Here is a 23,337-nt window from a genome sequence, read left to right on the forward strand (position 1 = left end):
CTGTTTCATACACTGATCCAAAAAAGTTTGAGAAATAGTCACATATTGTTACTGGGTCATCAGATTCGTTTTCATTAAATTTGATTAAATTAGGTATTCCAGCCTTCTGCCTACGGTTATTGATATATTTCCAGAATGTTTTCAGATCCCTTTGTATGTGGTGTTCTACTTTTCCTATATATTCATTAAAACATTTTTTACTTAGCTTCTTAAACCTACGTCTAAGAATGGTAAATTCATTATAATCAGCCAAGTTACCGTACTTTTTCCAATGTGTCCAAGCCCTATCTTTGTTTTTGAATATATGTTTTAGTGGATTTGAAAACCAAACAGGAAATTCATTACTTTTTACGGGTCTCATTTTATCGGGTCTTATTACGAAGTTGGAAGGTACGTTATCTTAGAGTAAAATTTAATCTAAATTGGATTTGTGCTTCAATATTTACTTAACGATTTTCTTTTTCAAGATCAATACTTAAACTGAAAATAATTGTTCATGTAAGTACCAAAGCAAAATCAAAAGTACCTACTTATGTAAGTAGTTTAATTGTTGCTGGGATTTTTTACTTAAACCTATAGTTTTAATAGTAGTAGATAGTGTCCAAGCTTACCTACTCTTTTTAGAGTATATGAAAGCTATCTAGGAAGTGAGATAATTACAAGGGTGCAAAGTGCATAAAATTAGGAAGCATAGTTTACAGGACTTATATGTCTAACATTTTCGTTGAAAATTCTTGTCTTTTTGACGTGCCATTCATCTTTTCGTTTCTTTCCGTTCGTTCATTCATTTTAGGCATAGCTGGGCACCGTTAATCAAATAGTTAACTTCGTTAATCGTTAAACCGTTAATAAAAAAATTAACTTCGTTAAACGTTAAAACGTTACATTTAGCAAGATTTAACGCAAGTTAACGTTAATCGTTAATCCGTTAACACATGATAATAAAACGAAAAAAAAATTTCGAAAGCTTGTATATCACGCATGGAGTTTATTCCTCTTTATGTTTGCATAAGTACAATTATTATTTTCGTTTTAGTACAACTGCATTTCAGAATAAAAGCTTGTTTTTAAAAAAGTTTTTCAATATTATAATTTTATTTTACACTTTTTATTATTAGTATCTCAGTCTTCTGAGATTCTGAGAAGGCTCTGGCCTTGGTTCAATTACAATACAATTTAGCACCAAAGTGCTCGAAAAGACAAATCCAACAAACACAAACTCGATAAAGTTCCACCGTTTCGTTTAGGAATTCCTATGGCCACCTCCTGACTCCATCATCAGGACCCTGGACATTATCTAGTACTAAAATGCTCGAAAAGACAAATCAACGAACCCAAATTCGATGTGATTCTGCAGTTTCATTTAGGAGTTACTATGGCCACCTCCTGACTCCACCATCAGACCAGCTCAATGGTACCATAACANATGTAGAACGAATGACTGACTTCTCTTCTTAACATTTCTTTTCCATCTTTCAGGCAACTTATTCTACGACATCGCTCTCCTCTTCCTAAACAAGCCCATGGACCCGGCGCCCAACATCGGCGTGGCTTGTCTCCCGCCTCCCAAACGACTGCAGACCGCTGGCACCAGGTGCTTCGCTTCGGGCTGGGGGAAAGACAAGTTCGGGAAGGCTGGGCGGTACCAGGTTATTCTGAAGAAGGTGAGTGAAAACTTTTTCTTTTGCGGTAAGCCTAGGCGCAGACCACCGACTTTTCCTCTGCCGATATTTTAGAAAGTCGGGTTGGGCTCTCAGTGCCCACAGACCGCCGATTTAAAGTCGGCCGATTGCTTCATTCGATAGATATTTCTTGAAGAGATCAGTCGCCTGAAATGTTTCCTAGAAATATTATTATTTCTTTACTTGACTAGTTCTTGGTCGCGGCTACGCCTGCGTGAAATTTAGTTTGCCGCAACAAAACTGACTAACATAGCACTCATCATTGTAATTTGGCCAATAAACTCAATATCCTTACAAATTATAGCCTATTAATAATATGTTTTGCCCATTGCCACTTCAGCTTGTTAATCCGTCGGGCTATGTCAGCGACTTTAGTTCTTTTGTTCTTTATAGCACGCTGTGCAACTTTGAGCTTCTGTATAAGGCCTATAGTGAGAGGCCATCTGTTATTGTCGCATAACCTAAAAATGACTAAATCTTAGTAAATATATTTATTATTCCCAGGTGGAACTCCCAGTAGTTAAGCACAGCACATGCCAAGGTCTCCTGCGGAAGACGCGTCTGGGCCGTTTGTTCGAACTGCACAGAAGCTTCATGTGCGCTGGTGGTGAAGCTGGTATTGATACGTGCAAGGGAGACGGAGGCTCGCCGCTCGTCTGTCCTATGGAGGTACGTCATCATTTTCTTTATCACAAACATCAGTAATATCACCAACTTCATCAAAGCTATCATCATTAACATCACCTACATAATCATCATCATCAGCCTCTTTCTCATCACTATCAACAGCAATAACTACATAATTGGTATCATCACTGTCATCATCAACTTCCCTATCAGTATGTATCACCTACGTCAACATCATCGTTATAAACATCATCACCTTCATCACCATCACCAAATTCATCATTATTATTATCAATTCATCATCATCACTACACCATCATCATCAATAACAACATATCCGCCATCATGATTGAGGTAAGTCATCATCATCATTCTCCTCTAAATCATCACCATCATCATCATCACCCCCGCTATAATCATCAGCCTCTTTCTCATCATCATCACCATGGTGCCAGAAATGAAAACAATACAAATTGAAATCATCATCAAAAACAACAAAATACCAAAATAACAACACTAATCATCATCACCAACATTTCATCAACTCATCATTATAATTTTTTCATGACTATCAGCATCAACACCAACATTATTCATACATAATACAACATATCCTCAACGTCGTCTTTCATTTCCATCAACCAATTTTTTATTTTGTAAATAGTTTTTATCATTAGTAATTTTAAAATTTTAGTTTTCAACAGCATTATACAGTGTGAGTCACGTTAAAGTGTACATATGAAAACAGATGAAACTAGACTTATTTTTATCGACAAAAAAGAGGTCAAAAAATTTTTGAGATTTTTTTTTATTTTTTATAGAATTTGTTTTCTTCCAATTACTTATTGTAAAGAAAACGTAATAACTTTTTAACTAATCAGTATATCCTGATAAAATAAAAACAGTAATAATGCTAAATAACAGGCGATACTAAAAAAATACATACAATACACAAAAAATGCCAACAAATAATAAAAACTGATACTTTTTGAAAAAAAATCTGCTTAAAAATTCGTGTTTTTTTGGTTATTTGATAAATTTCTCCAAAAAATGCCCCTATAACAGGTGGTTTTTATTGTTTTATATTATTCTCTATTGTATTACCTTTGTAAAACCAAAAATTGCATGTCTCTATCCCTATCACAACATTTGCTATGATCGTTTGAACTAAGCCTCTCCGGGCGCGCCATTCAACGCTTCGTTAACAACGAAACTGAAAATGACTCTAGATTTGTAATTTTGATAAAGACAAGTTAGATTTCAAGTGAAAACAAAAGATTTCGAAGTAAAATAAGCATTTTAGTTAAAATTAAAATTGTCTCTACCTGTAGCGGAGAATAATGTTGTGGCAGGCCTTTGTTCAAACGATCATAGCAAATGTTGTGATAGGGATAGAGACATGCGATTTTTGGTTTTACAAAGATAATACGATAGAGAATAATACACAACAATAAAAACCACCTGTTATAGGGGCATTTTTTGGAGAAATTTATCAAATAACCAAAAAAACACGAATTTTTAAGCAGATTTTTTTCAAAAAGTATCATTTTTTATTACTTGTTGGCATTTTTTGTGTATTGTATGTATTTTTTTAGTATCGCCTGTTATTTAGCATTATTACTGTTTTTATTTTATCAGGATATATCGCTTAGTTTAAAAGTTATTACGTTTTCTTTACAATAAGTAATTGGAAGAAAAAAAAATCTATAAAAAATTTAAAAAAAATCTCAAAAATTTTTTGACCTCTTTTTTGTCGATAAAAATAGATCTAGTTTCATCTATTTTCATATGTACACTTTAACGTGACTCACACTGTATAATATGTTCGTAAACTTTATTTTTTGAATGAAACCTGTCAAAATGTTTGAGAACATGCTTAAAGATTTTGGGTCAGTTAACTTATAAAATTCTTGCTACTGAAGTATAAACATGGTTATTTTAATTTAAAAATAGAAGTAAAAAAAACCTTCAAAAGTATCTCAACTGACTCGTGACAAGGGTTTAAATTTTTATTTAGTTTCACCTGTCCCATATTAATTGTCATCAAATCTTGCAAATTATTTTATTTACAAAAAGGAAGCAAAAAAGCTCTAAAAAGTATCTCAATTGACTAATCACTAGAGGTATACAGTCCCCTATTTCGCCGCTTCACAGACAAGCAGAGTGGCGCAGTGGAAGCGTGCTGGGCCCATAACCCAGAGGTCCGTAGATCGAAACTACGCTCTGCTAAGAACCTAGAATTCTAGGTCTTTTTTTCGCGTTATTTTATTTTTATTTTTTTTTAGTTTTTTTAAGAAGATTTTTTTTAGTAATTTTATTAAAATCTCATATAACATCAACGCGTCAAGAAAATTGGGTTACGAAATACATTTTTTCACGAGGTCCCTGTAATTTGTATTTACAAATTGCTAATAAATAAATAATATTTTTTTCACACCCTCTTTTTTGTTTACACCATTTAGTTCTAGGTTGACTCTTTTAGAACTACATCGCTGCTTTGTGAGGTTTCTTTTTTTTTGTTAATAATTTTTTTTTACTAAAAAAAATATTCGGAAAAATAAAAAACAGTTGCCGTTATCTATTCATCCCTGAAAATGGGTTTTTAGAACTGATCTTAAGATCTAGATTTAGACAAAAATCTAAATTAATAAAAACTATTTTGGTGAGCCCACTGGTTAAACAATCATCAATCGGCTTATTATGAGGGGTTAACGGTTTTTTGGTTTAAAATTTTTTAAAAAATACTAAGAGCGGTAGAAAAAGAATGTACTGATGAAACAGTTTATTTTTAAAGATTTTTTCGATATTTAACAGTTTTTTATTTATTTATTTAAATGAACAGATGATGTTTTACAACAAACGCAAACCTAACTAAACATTTAACTACTGATGTTCAAGTTAAAGTTCCCGAGGTAGGCCCACAGATTACGATATTTTTTATTGATTTCTCTCAAAGTTGATTGACAAAAACTTTTTTAAAACAATAAAAAAGAGACCAAAAATCATGTTGCATAGTTTCCAAAGTTAAGACCCACAAATTACACTATTTTACTTCTCCCAAAGTTTTTGATTGTACAATATTTTTTTTAACAATAAATAAAAACAAAAATTAAAACAAAAGCGTTGTTCAAGAAATGATTACTATTTATAGCAGAGCGTAGTTTCGCTCTACGGACCTCTGGGTTATGGGCCCAGCACGCTTCCACTGCGCCACTCTGCTTGTGTGTGAAGTGGCGAAATTAGAGTATAGCATGTGACTTCAAACGTCTTTGAATTTTTAACGAGTATAGATTATAGTGATGTGTTAGTGCCAGTAGTGATTTGTTGTCGATGAAAAAATATATTTTGCACTAATTATGGATGTCGTTAATTGTTCGTCCATCATCATCATCTCAGCCATAGGACGTCCACTGCTGAACATAGGCCTCCCCTAATGCTTTCCACATTGATCGATTGGTAGCGGCCTGCGTCCAGCGCTTCCCTGCTACCTTCACGATGTCGTCGGTCCACCTTGTAGGTGGACGTCCCACGCTGCGCCTTCCGGTACGCGGCCTCCATTCCAGAACCTTGCTGCCCCATCGGCCGTCAGTTCTGCGCACTATGTGCCCTGCCCATTGCCACTTCAGCTTGCTAATCCGTCGGGCTATGTCAGCGACTTTAGTTCGTTTACGGATTTCCTCATTTCTGATTCGATCTCGCAAAGAAACACCAAGCATAGCCCTCTCCATAGCACGCTGTGCAACTTTGAGCTTCTGTATAAGGCCTATAGTGAGAGGCCACGTTTCCGAGCCATAAGTTTTTTAATTGTTCGTCCAATGATTAAGAAATGACTGTATTTTCTTCTAAAATAGTTTTCTGTGCGAATTCAAATTCTTTATCGTCATGTGCAATCTTATGGGGGATGCGAATTGCAGCATGTTGCCTGGACGGCTGCTATGACTACTTAAGTATAGGTCTTAAGCACGCTTAAATCAATCCGGAAAGGGATCAACACCGTATCCATTGTCGTATCTAAGGTTGGTGTGGTTGAAGCTTTAGTTAGACACATACTTATTGTTCTTTCTTTCGCAGTTCGAGACCGACCGCTACGTGCAAGCCGGCATGGTTGCTTGGGGCATCGGCTGCGGCGAGAACGGCACCCCCGGCGTTTATGTCGACGTGTCTGTCCTGCGCGACTGGATCGACGACAAGATGGCCGGCAAGGGATACGGCGATGAGATGACTTACGCTAGATACTAAGCTCCAAAGATAAGCCTTGATCACACGTACCGAGTAAACGGGCGAGACAGTAAAATGTTTGCTCGGTCGAGACAGTTGGGTTAGCGAGTCACATACTCGAGCGCTCGGCCGAGCACTCGGCGTAATGTTCATACACACCGAGTACTCGGCCGATAGCACTGTCTCGCCCGTTTGCTCGGTACGTGTGATCAAGGCAATAAAGTCAAGTTTTGTGGTGTATTATGGTCTTTGTTACAGTTTTGTTTTTCACAGCTCATGCTAGAACTCAAGGTTTAGAAGGAAATGACTCTATGATATGATATTAAGTTAGGCTCCAAAGACAAAGTTTTGTGGTCTTTAAAGGACGCACACTTATCAACACGGAAACGGATCGTAACCGTATCAACTCGAGGTGGACGGTATTCTTTGTATGAAATTCCGTTCTGCAACGTTTACTTATCCGCACCGTAACGTAAACGACTCGCCTCGCGGTTGACAGCGCGCAAAAGGCGATACGGTGTTGATCCCTTTCCGGGTTGATATGTGTGCTATGACCTTAACATGGCCTTACCGTTCACAGTTCTCGAGTATCCTCAGTCAAACAGGATTTGATGAAAAAATGATTTAAATTTAGATTTATAGACACGAATGTTCTTAGTTTTATAATTCACACTTAATGTAAATAATAATAATATAGAATTTTTATACATTATAATTGTAATATTGTTACATAATAATATCAAGTGACTCAAAAACGACTGTATTTTTTATAATTTTGTACTTACATTGCCTTAATAAAGACCGTTTTTAAAATTATGTGTTTTTAATTCCATACTAATTCAGTTTAGATTAATTTAGCACCTGTGGCATCAATAAAATGCTATAGTACTTAGTACAATATTTATTTTATATCAATAAATATTTTTCAGTTTCTAATTCATGTTCAGTGACACCCTTTAGGCACACTGTGTTAAACAATAATTGCTTTTCGATTGCTTAAAATGATTAGCCAAGCCGCAGATCACCGATTTTTAGTTGGCCGATAGTTAAGCCCGATTCTAAATTGTATGAAGAATCGGCCGATACCAAATCGGTGTAATGTGCGCACTTTCATACATGCCCATTGCCCATACTGATTAACAGAGCCCGACCCAACTATCGGCCAACTAAAAGTCGATGGTCTGCACCTAGGCTTAAAGTTCAGAATTTGGTGGCATAACTATGTACTCGTATACACGGTGTCCTATTAAGACCGTGCCAAAAATAAGGAGAAAATATACCTACTTACTAAAAGATGACCATCTAGACAAAAAAAGGGGAACTTAAAAACAGTTTCAGAGATATGACTCTTTTTAATTTTTTTGACACGATGTATGTATGTATATTCAGTGCCATATAGTAATATATTATTGAATCACAACTTCATAAATGGCAATATTTCATATTAATTTTGAGTTTTTATATTAAAATTCTGCATTTGTCACTGCAAACCAGTTAGTGAGATAACTCGTTTTTGTACGGATAAAGATAAACACTGTGGTACCTAGGGATGTTATGGATAGGTATGTAGTTTCAGTTATGGATACGGTTACGGATATAATATTAATAATAATTATACCGGTTACGGTTACGGATATTTTTTTATTTCGTATACCTACCTGAAAGTTTCTGTTACGGTTTCGGATATCCNAAACAATAAATAAAAACAAAAATTAAAACAAAAGCGTTGTTCAAGAAATGATTACTATTTATAGCAGAGCGTAGTTTCGCTCTACGGACCTCTGGGTTATGGGCCCAGCACGCTTCCACTGCGCCACTCTGCTTGTGTGTGAAGCGGCGAAATTATAGTATAGGATGTGACTTCAAACGTCTTTGAGTTTTTAACGAGTATAGATTATAGTGATGTGTTAGTGCCAGTAATGATATATTGTCTATGAAAAATTATATTATGCACTAATTATGGATGTCGTTAAATGTTCATCCAATGATTAAGAAATGACTGTATTTTCTTCTAAAATAGTTTTCTGTGCGAATTCAAATTTTTTATTGTCATGTGCAATTTTATGGGGGATGCGAATCGCAGCATTCTGCCTGGACGCAGTGGCGGGGCAAGACCTAAATTTGATGTGGGCAAGACAGATTTCGCGAGGCCTTGTTCTGTGGCGACCTGAAGACGGATTTTATAAAAAAAAAAAAACGGGTCCACGGTCTATTCATTGACAGTTTCTGATTTCTTGATTCAGTGATTATTTTTAAAGGAATATTGCGCCAAAGAATAATGTTCGTCACTTAAAACCGTGTTGTTGCTTAAATTTGTGTCTGATTATGGCTGAATTTGTTTGGAAAAGAATATATTTTTTTAACTACATTGTTTAGCTATCAAGAATTTATATTTAATAGTCAATGTTTGCATTTATAGTCGTATTGTGATATTGTCATCTTCACCTTGATACATTTTTTCAAATTTTTTGATGCGCGAGGCCCCTTGTTCCGCGAGGCCGTAGGCGGTGGCCCACGTCGCCTACGCCTTACGCCGCCACTGCCTGGACGGCTGCTATGACTACTTCAGTATAGAGGTCTTATGCCCGTTTTCACCATCAATCTCCAATTTTTAAGTGACCCTTAGGAAAACAAAATTCCTGATAGGTATAGTTACCATAGGGGTCACTTAAAAATTAGGGTTTAATGGTGAAAACGGGCATTAAGCACTCTTATCAATCCGGAAAGGGTTCAACTCCGTATATCGCCTTTGACCACGAGGCGTGACGTTTAAATTACGGTGCGGATAAGTGTGCGTTACAGTACGCCTTGAGTTCATACGACTACGATCCGTTTTCGGGTTGATAAGTGTGCTTCGTCCTTCAATTAAGTATGTTGACTTGCCAGCCAACTTTTGCGTCTTTTTTTGACGTGTTACACCCAGAAGTGTTTGTAATGCTTCAACCACACCGATGCGTGCAGGTCGCCATCACGGCGCGATCAAAGGCCAATAACAGAGGGCCTAGTGTGAGTTCAAAAAATGACATTAAAAGACAATGCCGGAAATTGTCGTCTTTTTTTTTTCGCGCGGCCATCGACCAAACTTTGTTTTTTGATTACAATATAGTGTAATAAACCAAACTTACTATGGCATGTATACCTCTAAACTTAGTCAGAACTGAGTTACGAGCATTAGAAGTTTGATGATTTTACATACTAGATTTGCTTTTTGCGCGTAAGTTTTGTAAGAAATTGCAACAAAATAGTGACAACGTGTAAACTTGTAAACAAACAATACCATCCACTATAGGCTCCAGCAACAGCGTGGAGCAGAATCAGCGCAATAAAAAAAGACACACTCAGCCCTCTGTTATTGACACACGACCTGTCATTCGCCTTCAATCGCGCCGGCGATGGCGACCTGCACGCATTGGTGTGGTTGAAGCTTTATTAAACACGTCATACTTATTGTTCTTTCTTTCGCAGTTCGAGACCGACCGCTACGTGCAAGCCGGCATGGTTGCTTGGGGCATCGGCTGCGGCGAGAACGGCACCCCCGGCGTTTATGTTGATGTGTCCGTCCTGCGCGACTGGATCGACGACAAGATGGCCGGCAAGGGATACGGCGATGAGATGACTTACGCTAGATACTAAGCTCCAAAGATAAGCCTTGATCACACGTACCGAGTAAACGGGCGAGACAGTAAAATGTTTGCTCGGTCGAGACAGTTGGGCGAGCGAGTCACATATTCGAGCGCTCGGCCGAGCACTCGGCGTAATGTTCATTCACACCGAGTACTCGGCCGAGAGCACTGTCTCGCCCGTTTGCTCGGTGCGTGTGATTAAGGCGATAAAGTCAAGTTTTGTGGTGTATTGTGGTCTTTGTTACAGTTTTGTTTTTCACAGCTCATGCTAGAACTCAAGGTTTAGAAGGAAATGACTCTATGATATGATATTAATTATTAAGTCAGGCTCCAAAGACAAAGTTTTGTGGTCTTTAAAGGACGCACACCTATCAACACGGAAACGGATCGTAACCGTATCAACTCGAGGTGAACAGCATTATTAGTATGAAATTCCGTTCTGCAACGTTTACTTATCCGCATCGTAACGTAAACGACTCGCCTCGCGGTTGACAGCGCGCAAAAGGCGATACGGTGTTGATCCCTTTCCGGGTTGATATGTGTGCTATGACCTTAATATGGCCTTACCGTTCACAGTTCTCGAGTATCCTCAGTCAAACAGGATTTGATGAAAAAATGATTCAAATGTAGATTTATAGACATGAATGTTCTTAGTTTTATAATTCACACTCAATGTAAATAATAATAATATAGAATTTTTATACATTATAATTGTAATATTGTTACATTATAATATCAAGTGACTCACAACCGACTGTATTTTTTATAATTTTGTACTTACATTGCCTTAATAAAGACCGTTTTTAAAATAATGTGTTTTTAATTCCATACTAATTCAGTTTAGACTTATTTAGAACCCGTGGCGTCAATAAAATGCTATAGTATATTTTTATTTTATAGCAATAAATATTTTTCTGTTTCTAATAATCATGTTCAGTGCAACCCTTTATAGGGCACACTGTGTTAAACAATGATTGCTTTTCGACCTGATGATAAATGATGCCTAGGCGCAGATCACCGACTTTTAGTTGGCCGATAGTTAAGCCCGATTCTAATTTGTATGAAGAATCGGCCGATACCAAATCGGTGTAATGTGCGCACTTTCTTACATGCCCATACTGATTAACAGCCCGACCCAACTATCGCCCAACTAAAAGTCGATGATCTGCGCATAGGCTTGAAGTTCAAAACTTGGTGGTATATGTATACACGGTGTCCTATTATGACCGTGCCAAAATTAAGGAGAAAAAAAAAAGAATTAACATCTAGACAAAAAAAAAACTTAAAAACAGTTTAGACTCTTTTTCATATCTTTGACACCATGTATGTAGTCAGTGCCATATAAAGTCATTATTATTCAATCGCTACTTCATAATATAGCAATATTTCATTAATTTCGAGTTTTTATATTAAAATTCTGCATTTGTCACTGCAAACCAGTTAGGTAGTGAGATAACTCGTTTTTGTACGGACAAAGATAAACACTGTGGTACCTAAGGATGTTATGGATAGGTATGTAGTTTCAGTTATGGATACGGTTACGGATATAATATTAATAATATTATACCGGTTACGGTTACGGATATTTTTTTATTTCGTATAGGTACCTACCTGAAAGTTTCTGTTACGGTTTAGGATATCCATAACATCCCTGGTGGTACCTTATCTCCTGGTAATAGGGGCGATTTTTACACTAGAAATGAACAGCTGATGTGCTATCGACTGAACCAAAAACAAGAACTAAAACGTCGATATAATTATCGAATAACAAGGAAAATCTACACTAATATTATAAAGAGGAAAACTTTGTTTGTTTGTTTGGTTAGTTGTAATGAATAGGTTTAAAAACTACTGGACCGATTTTAAAAAAAATTTCACTATTCAAAAGCTACATTATCCACGAGTAACATAGGCTAAATTTTATTTTGGAAAAAAAATAGGGTTCCGTAAAATATGTAGATAATGTAGTCCACGCGCGCGAAGCCGCGGCCGCAAAGATAGTTTAATAATATTATGACGAGAAGCTAGTTCCGTATGACGCATCCATCTTAAAATTATAATAAACTTGATGACGACCATGTCATGATATCAATTTAAGCTGAATTTAACAAATTTTTTACAATTAATGTATTTAAATACCTACACTAACTACAAATACTAAAAACAGGAAAATTGAATGAATGCTACTGACAACGCCACTCTTGTAGCGGTGTTTTGGGCTGACACTGTGTAGGGTAGGTTTGTTGTTGACACGACAAGAAGAAGAATAAAATAAATGTTTTATTGGGCTCATACAACAAACGTGATTATTACGCTGTTTTTTGCTCGATATGCCTTAAATATGCCCTTCATATGAGCGAGCCCAATTCGAACATGGCCGGTTTTAACTTTATTCTTAATTTTATTTGATACACACCATAGTTTAAGCTCGCACCTGTCTGTTTTGTGCACCACGAAGATATACAGGTTAGAAATCGGAGTTTCCAATTAATTTAAAATACTTTTGAAAAAATAATTGTAGGAATTATTTCACAACTGATTCCAGGAAACGAACTCATTCATTCCTCGAATCTCGAATCCCTTGACTATTGTGGTGAACACTGTTGGGCTATTGTCGCTTCATGTCGATAAAATATAGTGTTTTATCGACTATCGACATCCGTCTGTTATTGACCCACTATCATCGATATTTTTCATCGAGCACTTGACATCCCTAACTATAAATGCACTTTCGGATTTTCCCGTACCAAAAGATAGCAGATCCAATGCTGGTATATCCAGTGTACAGGGAAAATTAAATGACGTCAGCATACTCACTTGGTTAGGTAGGTATGACTACAACAAGTTTCACTTGAGTCTTGAGGAAGGACTGTGAGCACGCATCGAAATGTTGGCAAAGGTGAGTAGATTTATTTATTTAGATACTTTGTAATTTAGCAATAAATTGTAAGTTTTATTTTGAAGTAGAGTAGATAATTTTTTTTGCTAATAATTAAATTGGTACTTCTCTTATAATTAGAAGTGATGTTGGTTGCTCTGCACTGATTTGTTTCATTTTAGTCCAGTCAATAAAGCATTATAGATGGAAATCCGAGGAACACCATTTCTGACCTCGGGACTTTATTTAGACTAGTTAGGAGGTGAACATAGCACAAGTCCGTAAATACCTAAATAACCGTTTGAGGTATATTTACGAAATTTGAAGCTGATGTTTATCTTGCAAGTCTCAACACATGAGCCATATTTGAAGTGTTAATGCACAGTAGTTTTTGAGTGATGAGGAGTCAAAAGTGGCACCAAGTGGTTCGTCTAAATATACGCACGGTGCAGTCCCCTCCCTGGAACTGGGCTTAATATGCTCTCGCATGTCTATAATGTTTGCTCAATGTTGATTTAGTCGATTTTCTCCTGATGGGAACATTTAAGACAAAAATAAAATTTCCAATATTACAGACCTTCTAGAGCAGATGCCGCGAAAACTATACAAGATATAGAAAAACTTGACTATCTCACCTGTAGCAAATTGTATAAATAAGCTTTTTTTGGTTCATAGTAGCCAGGTCACTAGGAGGCATAGTTTCCGAGGATTAAGCAAAAAACCGAAAAGTGGTACCTTTAAACCCCCCTCTCCCCGCCGGCTCATTTGCTATGTTCACCTCACCTCCTAACTAGTCTAAATAAAGTCCCGAGGTCAGAAATTGTGTTCCACGGATTTCTCTCTACACCGTCGTTAAAGCATTTATTGACTGGACTATTTTGGTTTTACCAGTTTTACCATCATTGCAGTCAGTCTAATGATTTTGAAAAAAGAAACTAACTTGACGTTTCATTTTCCCGCCAAGAAATCTAAGGGTGAGTTGCACCATCTTATTTTGACAGTAATTATGACGATAACCGGTGCTTTTTGTATGGAGCTTGACAGATTTTTGACGTTTGTCAAAGTTAAAGTAAGATAGTGCAACCAAGCCTAAGTTTACTTGTCTAATTCAGACAGATGCTGGGTAAAAAATTGATAAATATTTTTTAGTAATCCTATATTTTTTTGTTTTTCAGATGTACTGGCTGGCGGTAATAGCAGTTTGTGCGTACGTGGCGCACGCGCAGACTATACTACCTCCTAACAATACAGGGCTAGCTCCTACTCCCACTACCCCACGAGTGAGTTAATATTTTATTTTTTCAGCTGACTTCAAAAAAGTTTTGACATGTTTGTTATTACCGCAAACCTCTGTCAGTAAAAAAACTGAACAGGTTTGAAAAAAATACTTTAAAAGTTTTAGTAGATATGACCAATTATATTGGCAACATGGTCCAGTAACAAGCAAGAAATTAATAAAGAGTAATTTTAAAATAGATTTTAGCGCTAAAATCAAGTGGCAGTGGGCGGGGCACATAGCTCGAAGAGCTGATGGCCGCTGGGGCAGGAAAATTCTTGAGTCGCGACCACGAGCCGGAAGACGTAGCGTGGGCCTAGGCCTCCCACTAGGTGGACCGACGATCTGGTGAAGGTCGCGAGAGGTGCCGGTCTTTCGGCTGAAACGAACGAACGAACGAATTTTAAAATCAACCCCAAGAAAATACGTTTTTAGACAGACGCCGAAGTTTTAGTGCCCTTTTTTAAGACCTTTAATTTTGTTGTTTAGTCTTTATTTTTTTATTTCAGGAGTGTGGTACCGGTATGGTGCAAGGCTTGGATCTCGGCCTGCAAAGCGACAATGGTGAAGCATGGCTTGGCTATGGGGAGTTCCCGTGGAACGTCGTCATATTCAAGTAAGTGCCTTTTTCCTAGGGTTGCCATCTCTAAAAGGCAACCAGGATAAGACGAGTGAAAACCCCGGATTTCACAGAGCACCGAACCCGAACATGTCAATAGGTTTTTTTAAAACTTTTTTTTATCTTTTATCCACAACGAGGAAGCTCTTGGCCTGTATCTCACCAGATGGTAAGTGATGATCAGGCCGAAGGTGCAAGCGAGCTTCACCCGGAATCCTCAACCACGGAGGAACTGGCTATCTTACCTCTTAACTGCCGGATCACAACAATGCTGTTAACATTGTTGTTATGGCGACAGACTTAGGTAAGATGGTGGTAGCTAGCCAGGCGGACTTAGAACAAGCCCTGCCACCAATCAAACCGAACAGAAAAATCTGCCCCCACTGGGAATCGAACCCGGGACCTCTGCGTCTGAAGCAGGTGGTCTTACCACTAGACCACAGAGGCGGTTACTTAGTCGTGTCGTGCGGCATCGGCCTAAGGCCTCAGCCTCGAGTTTAGCGGGCAGCGGGGTGGGAGCGGCGGCGGCGCGGGAGCGGCAGGATCTTATGCGTAAAATCAAATAGACCGGTTCTCGAAAACAGCGGCGCGGGAGCGGACAACGAGCGGGCAACGAGCGGGCAGCGCACTCCTTCTTTTGCCCACAATAAATCGAGCGTTAGGAATAAATTTGAATCGAAATAAAATTGTCGCCGTTGTTCAGACATTTCGTTTGCGAATAAAAACAAATATCTCGACAACACAACCCCGAACACAACACTTCGCCGCTAAAGCGCCGCGCGAGCTGCCCGCTTGTTTCGAGAACGGGTCTGCGTTGCCCGCCCCGCTCCCGCGCCGCCGCCGCTCCCGCCCCGCTGCCCGCTAAACTTGAGGCTGAGGCCTAAGACTAAGATTTTAAACCCGGACTACAAATGAAACCCCACCCGGACGCACCCCGGACGCCTGGGACAGATCTGAATGGATTTTTCCTGAAATGCAGATTTCGGCACGCGTGCGGATTGGCCCGCGTGCGTGTAAAATCACGCTGCTGTTGCACGCAGAACAAAGATTTCGTATTGTGTGCCCGATCCACGTTCCATGTGCGTGTAGCCCGCGTAATAGGAAAAACATTATGAAATAATGAAATGCGGGCTGCATGCATGTGGATCAGTATTCTTTGTATGAAACTCCATACTGCAACTCACACTTAGAGTAGGCGCACACCGTTGATTTTTCGTCGGCCGATAGTTTAGTCGGGCTGTTGATCAGTATGGGCATGTATGGGAGTGCGCACACTACGCCGATTCGATTTGGCCGATTCTTCATACAATTTGAAATCGGGCACAACTATCGGCCAACTAAAAATCAACGGTGTGCGCCTACTCGTATCCGCACCGTAATGTAAACGCTTCGCCTCGCGGTTGACAGCGCGCGAAAGGCGATACGGTGTTGATCCCTTTCCGAGTTGATAAGTCTGCTATGATGACCTAATCACGTTATATACAGGGTGTCCTAAAAAGTAGTGTCAAGCCAAAGGTAAGAACCCAGAGGTAGAGCATCACTAGGGGTATCCAAATCGCCCCCATGTATGTTCCGCGATTTTTCATAGAAGTTAAGATTATTTTAAATTTCTGTGCTTAGGCACTTTTTTGGTCACTATGGCGCGAATAGTCAAGTTAAATGCCTGATTTTTTAATTATTATTAGATGAAATACTAGGCGTAGCTGATTCAGATGTATTTAACATCCACTAGCTTTCCGCCCGCGGCTTCGCCCGCGTGGAATTTTGTCTGTAACAGAAAAACTTTATCGCGCGCGTCCCTGTTTCAAAAACCGGGATAAAAACTATCCTATGTTCTTTCCCGGGACTCAAACTATCTCTATGCCAAATTTCATCAAAATCGGTTGCGAGGTTTAAGCGGGAAAGCGTAACAGACAGACAGACAGAGTTACTTTCGCATTTATAATATTAGTTGGGATGGGATAACATGAATGTTAACTAAAAATCCTGTATGTTGTAAAAAAAAACATAACTCGAAATCTCGAAAACTATCTAAAGTCGCGGTGATTCGGGTAGTCTAGTGATGCTCTACCTCTGGGCTTCAGCTTGACACTTCTTTTTGGGACACCTTGTATAGATGACCCACGCTGAACTGTCCCACCAAACTCAATGACAAGGGGCGCTACCATCGTTCAACTATATGGTTTCCAACATGGCAAAAATCGGAACCAGCGATCCGGTATTGACGGTTGCGCCCCACTGTCAATGTCATGCATAGGACAGTTCAGTATTTTGGAACTATATATGTATTACTGTCAGTAAACATAATCTCTTGTTCTCCAGGGTTGCACCAGCTAGCGATGACTCAAACGAGACGTTCAACGTGTTTCTTGGAGGAGGTTCTCTGATCCATATGAGGGTGGTCTTGACTGCTGCCCACTACGTAGTCACGGCGGAGGCTAATACGCTGAGGGTACGAGCAGGGGAATGGGACATGGGCTCTACGAAGGAACTCTACCCTCATCAGGATAGAGACGTCAGTAGTATTGAGGTTCACAAGGATTTCATTCGAGGTAACTATATCTACTGGTATCGTTCGTTCGTTTCAGCCAAATGACAAAGGCCTCCCCCAAGGTTTTCCACAATGAACGGTCCTGCGCTGCCCGCATCCAGGCTCTTCCCGCGACTTTTACCAGATCGTCGGTCCACCTAGTATGAGGCCTGCCCACGCTACGTCTTCCAGCCCGTGGTCGCCACTCAAGAACTTTCCGGCCCTAACGGCCTGGCCTGAAATACTGGTATACGACAGTTTAACTTTCCCCCGGGACAAACTTGACCTTCACTGGTTGGGTTTTTATTGGCGGCCAAGCTGTAGATCCTGGCTACACAGAAGTTGCAGCGGTGGGAATACTCCCGTTTATACTGTTATTTTTTGCTGTATGGTTCCGATAGTAGAATGAGACCACCCCTATTCTTTAGGGTGTAGCAATGTCGTATAAAGCGATTAAGGGATAATCCTCCATCTGCCTCTGGTAGATTGGACAGCACTGAAACTCCTGCGCAAGCAAAATCCCTCAACAGAACTCAAGCAGTATATTTCAACCTTTGTCATGATAATGTTGGCCGTTTTTTAGCCCCTTAAATCTGTTACAAGTGGGCTCACCACAATAGTCAAGCGGAAGCGATATACGAACCCGCGTTCCTCGGATATTGAGTCGGCTAGTCCCCCCCCCCCTTCACTGTTCGGCTATCGTGGTAGGCAGGTACTAATTCTTTATTTTAAATGTTTGTTCAAGTCCAACGTCCAAGTTTACGGCGAGAAAAAATCGAATAATTTCCGGGAGAACCTTAAAAAAACAGCCCTTTTTTCACGCGGACGAAGCAACGGGCGAAAAGCTAGTTATTTATATTATTAATTCCACAGGTACCCTATACTACGATGCGGCTCTTCTCTTCCTGAGCTCCCCAGTGGACCCCGCCCCCCACATCAACGTGGTATGCCTCCCCCCTCCCAAGAGGCTTCAGGTGGAAGGCACCAGGTGCTTCGCGTCTGGGTATGGCAAGCGGTACACCAATGACACCTTCCAGAGCCTCCCTAAAAAGGTAAGATTACAGGCAGGCATTTGTACATTCATCATCAGGTCATTTAAGTAATCTTCTGTTTCCACTGGAAGAGCACTAATGTAGGTATAGCACATCCTAAAGCCCGGTCCGTGAGCACGTAGAATTTTGTCTAATGACCCCTAGCTACCCATCCTTATCGCTCGCGCGTAATTATATTGCTGTCGCGACTGTGCGACTGGCACCCGCAGTGAGTGTGCGAGCGCGATAGCAACATAATTACGCACGAGCGATAAGGATGGGTAGCTAGGGGTCATTGGACAAAATTCTACGTGCTCGCTCACGGACCAGACTATACTAATATTATATTTTATGGGTGTTAAATGTTTGTTACGAATTGATGAAAGTTTTACATTATTTATTGTTTTTAACCAATAACTCAGAATAACATTCATGAAGATCTGTGACAAAATGAATTTCACGCAGGTGAAGCCGCGGGCCAAAGCTAGTAGCAAGTAAAGAACTAAATTGAATGTTTTCCATAACTATTTAATTATGAATGCAATTTTACGAGTTTATTTTAAGAGGTTATTATTTAATTTAAAAAATATCACCTTTAATATTTATGTGGCTGTACTAAATGTACGGTAGCTGGTTTTGGAAGATCCAATTTATCCTGTAACCTATTATTGATACTGTTTGATGGAGCTCGTGAAGCAATTTCAGGATCAGTAATCAGTTTTGCGATATCCTGTAGAAATAATCGAGTGAGATCACTTATCGTTTCTATACTGTTATTTCCAGGTGGAGGTTCCAGTAGTAAGGCATAGCACCTGTCAGAAGCAGCTGAGGAGCACTCGTCTGGGCGCCATATTTGAGCTGCACCGTAGCTTCATGTGCGCTGGTGGGGAGCCAGGAGTCGACACTTGTAAGGGAGATGGGGGGTCAGCGCTGGTCTGTCCAATGCAGGTAAGTGACCAATGAAGAGATTCATCATCATCATTTCAGCTATNACCAGCTAGCGATGACTCAAACGAGACGTTCAACGTGTTTCTTGGAGGAGGTTCTCTGATCCATATGAGGGTGGTCTTGACTGCTGCCCACTACGTAGTCACGGCGGAGGCTAATACGCTGAGGGTACGAGCAGGGGAATGGGACATGGGCTCTACGAAGGAACTCTACCCTCATCAGGATAGAGACGTCAGTAGTATTGAGGTTCACAAGGATTTCATTCGAGGTAACTATATCTACTGGTATCGTTCGTTCGTTTCAGCCAAATGACAAAGGCCTCCCCCAAGGTTTTCCACAATGAACGGTCCTGCGCTGCCCGCATCCAGGCTCTTCCCGCGACTTTTACCAGATCGTCGGTCCACCTAGTATGAGGCCTGCCCACGCTACGTCTTCCAGCCCGTGGTCGCCACTCAAGAACTTTCCGGCCCTAACGGCCTGGCCTGAAATACTGGTATACGACAGTTTAACTTTCCCCCGGGACAAACTTGACCTTCACTGGTTGGGTTTTTATTGGCGGCCAAGCTGTAGATCCTGGCTACACAGAAGTTGCAGCGGTGGGAATACTCCCGTTTATACTGTTATTTTTTGCTGTATGGTTCCGATAGTAGAATGAGACCACCCCTATTCTTTAGGGTGTAGCAATGTCGTATAAAGCGATTAAGGGATAATCCTCCATCTGCCTCTGGTAGATTGGACAGCACTGAAACTCCTGCGCAAGCAAAATCCCTCAACAGAACTCAAGCAGTATATTTCAACCTTTGTCATGATAATGTTGGCCGTTTTTAGCCCCTTAAATCTGTTACAAGTGGGCTCACCACAATAGTCAAGCGGAAGCGATATACGAACCCGCGTTCCTCGGATATTGAGTCGGCTAGTCCCCCCCCCCCTTCACTGTTCGGCTATCGTGGTAGGCAGGTACTAATNAGCAGGTACCAATTCTTTATTTTAAATGTTTGTTCAAGTCCAAGGATGGTTTTTGCGACGAGAAAAATTCTAATAATTTCCGAGAAAACCCTAAAAACAGCCCTTTTTTCACGCGGACGAAGCAACGGGCGAAAAGCTAGTTATTTATAGGTATTATTAATTCCACAGGAACCCTATACTACGATGCGGCTCTTCTCTTCCTGAGCTCCCCAGTGGACCCCGCCCCCCACATCAACGTGGTATGCCTCCCCCCTCCCAAGAGGCTCCAGGTGGAAGGCACCAGGTGCTTCGCGTCTGGGTATGGCAAGCGGTATACCAATGACACCTTCCAGAGCCTCCCTAAAAAGGTAAAACTACAGGCATTTGTATTTATCATCAGGATTTTTAGTCTCAGTCTTCTTCATGTCATGTCGACAACAAACCTACTCAGTGTCACACAGGAACACAACCACACTTGCACTCCAAGTTTGAACCATCTGAGAATCCCCAGCTGAACAAATCCCCGCCAAGTCGAGCGCGAAGCAAACACTGCCGTACTCTTCCAGTAAAGATACTGGAACCATTTCGCCACATTTTCAGGCCCCTTTTTGAGAACCTCTGGATAAGACTAGAATGCAGAAATTTTCGTCATCTAGTAATCTATATACTTAAAATCCAAAATATCAAGTCTGTAGGTCATTTAGTTCCGAAGTTTAGCAAAAGCAAAGTTTCGCATTTATGACACTCACTCACTGATGATCATCAAAATAGAACTGGTACTTCCCATAAACACAGAGAGCTGAAATTTGGTACAGAGTTAGGGTTTAATGGCCACATAAAGGGAAAACTATAAAAACTAGGATAATCGAAGATCTGGAGTAACACCACATTTATAAATAATTTATTCAAGCTCACCGCTAGATGGCGCTAGCACTTTGTTTTTGTGTAGCCAGGATCTACAGCTTGACCGCTAATAAAACCCAACCAGTGATGGTCAAGTTTGTCTCGGGGAAAGTTAAACTGTCATTGGACCCGCAACGAAACATAGGAGGAGTTCAAAGATTGGCGCTAGCCTAATCATCTATATTTCCAGGTGGAGGTTCCAGTAGTAAGGCATAGCACCTGTCAGAAGCAGCTGAGGAGCACTCGTCTGGGCGCCATATTTGAGCTGCACCGTAGCTTCATGTGCGCTGGTGGGGAGCCAGGAGTCGACACTTGTAAAGGCGATGGGGGGTCAGCGCTGGTCTGTCCAATGCAGGTAAGTGACCAATGAAGAGATTCATCATCCTTTCAGCTCACAGATCACAGAAACTAAAGGGAGAGAGACAAGGGGGCGTGGCCGGTGTCTCAGCAATGTGCCCAAAAACAGAACACATTGCTCGTGTAAGCAATGATGACAGCAGCGACGTCATAATGTAAACAGTTTACATTGCTTGCGTAGTCCTAAAGATTATTCGAACGTTGAGTACTGATACTGCAGTGGATAATGAGCACATAATATGTGCAAAATATTATTTTGTTTACTTTGTGTGTGTGAATTTCTAATGCGACACTGAGTTTCGAACTCAGCGCATTAGTTGGTATCTCTCTACATCTCTATGTTTCAGCTATAGGACGTCCACTGCTGAACATAGGCCTCCCCCAATGATTTCCATGATGGCCGGTTGGTTGCGGCCTGCATCCAGCGCCGTCCTTCCTTCCTACCTAGAGGTCGACGGTCCACCTTTTGGATGGATGTCCTACGTTGCGCTTTCCAGTACGTGGCCTCCTCCATAACCTAAGCTTGCTGCCCCATCGGCCGTCAGTTCTGCGTACTATGTGCCCTGCCCATTTGCCACTTCAGCTTCCTAATCCGTCGGGCTATGTCGGCTACAGCTAAAGTCCGGTCGCCGAGTACATAATTATATTGCTGTCGCGCTCGCCTACTCGCCGCCCGTCGCACAGTCGCGACAGCAATATAATTACGCGCGAGCGATAAGGATGGGTAGCTTGGGGTCATTGGACGAAATTCTACGTGCTCGGCGACCGGACTTTAATGGCAACTAAAATCAATTCATTTTGCAGTACCAGCCCGATCGCTTCGTGCAAGCCGGTATAGTGGCGTGGGGTGTCGGCTGTGGAGGCGGCGTGCCCGGCGTGTACGCCGACACGTCGGTCATCCGGGACTTTATCGACGACAAGATGGCCGCCGTCGGGCTTGGCGACGAGATGGTTTACGCTAGATATTAAATATTTATTTGGAACACTGTCTTTTAATTATGAGATGGAGGCCGAAGAGAAGCGGGAGGTATAAATAGTTTGTACAATTGACATTAGCTAGTCTTTTCTATGTTTTTTTCGTGATGTTATGTCAAAGTTAATTAACAAAATTGGACAATCTCTCGTGAGATTAAAGACAGAGGGGAGAGGGTCTAGCTAAATCTCACGATATCTCACTAATGAGGGTGGAAGTCTAAAAATGGCCAAAGCACCTCACTCAATTAATGGACGCCCCTAAGAAAACTCTGATTAATTACACCACAGATAGAGAGAGAGAGAGAGAGAGAAAACCTTATTGACACAAATACCCCATAGATTACCTAGTGGTGTTACTACGATCGTTTCGTGCGCCGGTCTAAATCGCCAAAAGCACCTCTCTCAATTAATGGACGTCCAGAAATTGTTTCTTAGGTACTTTCCTTTTTTATTTCGTCTCTGGGATATTACTCCATAAATTAGTGACGTCAGCTGTCAGCTAACTAACTTTGTAAAAAAAACGTGTACGCCGACACGTCGGTCATCCGGGACTTTATCGACGACAAGATGGCCGCCGTCGGGCTTGGCGACGAGATGCTCTACGCTAGATATTAAATATTTATTTGGTACACTGTCTTTTATTTTGTTTTGAAGGACGAAGAGGAGTGAGTGTTGGAGATAAATAAATCAAAACATTAGGTTATAGCACACTTATCAACCCGGAA

General features: G+C 40.4%; 2 protein-coding genes and 3 non-coding genes across 6 annotated transcripts; 3 read left to right on the plus strand and 2 right to left on the minus strand.

Annotated features, from left to right (window-relative positions):
• Positions 1-1,445: 1,445 nt before the first annotated feature.
• On the plus strand, positions 1,446-7,205 carry LOC114360755 (phenoloxidase-activating factor 2-like; the record flags this gene model as incomplete). The annotated part of the gene is made up of 3 exons (XM_028315546.1): positions 1,446-1,664; positions 2,187-2,351; positions 6,381-7,205. Coding segments are annotated over 3 exons (552 nt in total), but the record flags the coding sequence as incomplete, so codon positions are not given.
• On the plus strand, positions 4,467-4,538 carry TRNAM-CAU (transfer RNA methionine (anticodon CAU)). The gene has a single exon. It is a non-coding gene; the product is annotated as a tRNA-Met (tRNA).
• On the minus strand, positions 5,458-5,529 carry TRNAM-CAU (transfer RNA methionine (anticodon CAU)). The gene has a single exon. It is a non-coding gene; the product is annotated as a tRNA-Met (tRNA).
• A 1,073-nt stretch (positions 7,206-8,278) lies between the features above and the next one.
• Positions 8,279-8,350, minus strand: TRNAM-CAU (transfer RNA methionine (anticodon CAU)). Its single transcript has one exon. It is a non-coding gene; the product is annotated as a tRNA-Met (tRNA).
• A 4,333-nt stretch (positions 8,351-12,683) lies between these two features.
• LOC114360754 (phenoloxidase-activating factor 2-like) lies at positions 12,684-22,634 on the plus strand. Of its 2 annotated transcripts, XM_028315544.1 has the most exons (8): positions 12,746-13,049; positions 14,204-14,308; positions 14,814-14,920; positions 17,246-17,251; positions 19,477-19,700; positions 20,567-20,745; positions 21,471-21,635; positions 22,442-22,633. In XM_028315544.1, the coding sequence occupies exons 1-8, from the start codon at positions 13,038-13,040 to the stop codon at positions 22,604-22,606; spliced, it is 963 nt and encodes a 320-aa protein (XP_028171345.1). In that variant the 5' UTR covers positions 12,746-13,037; the 3' UTR covers positions 22,607-22,633. The 2 variants fall into 2 exon arrangements, with proteins under 2 accessions (XP_028171346.1, XP_028171345.1); XM_028315545.1 differs by lacking the exons at positions 19,477-19,700; positions 20,567-20,745; positions 21,471-21,635 and adding exons at positions 18,327-18,505; positions 19,268-19,432 and having other exon boundaries at positions 12,684-13,049; positions 17,246-17,475; positions 22,442-22,634.
• Positions 22,635-23,337: the final 703 nt, after the last annotated feature.

Source organism: Ostrinia furnacalis, unplaced genomic scaffold (genome assembly GCF_004193835.3).
Source record: "Ostrinia furnacalis isolate ACB-3 unplaced genomic scaffold, ASM419383v2 OfSCF5165, whole genome shotgun sequence".
NCBI classification, from domain to species: Eukaryota; Metazoa; Arthropoda; class Insecta; order Lepidoptera; family Crambidae; genus Ostrinia; species Ostrinia furnacalis.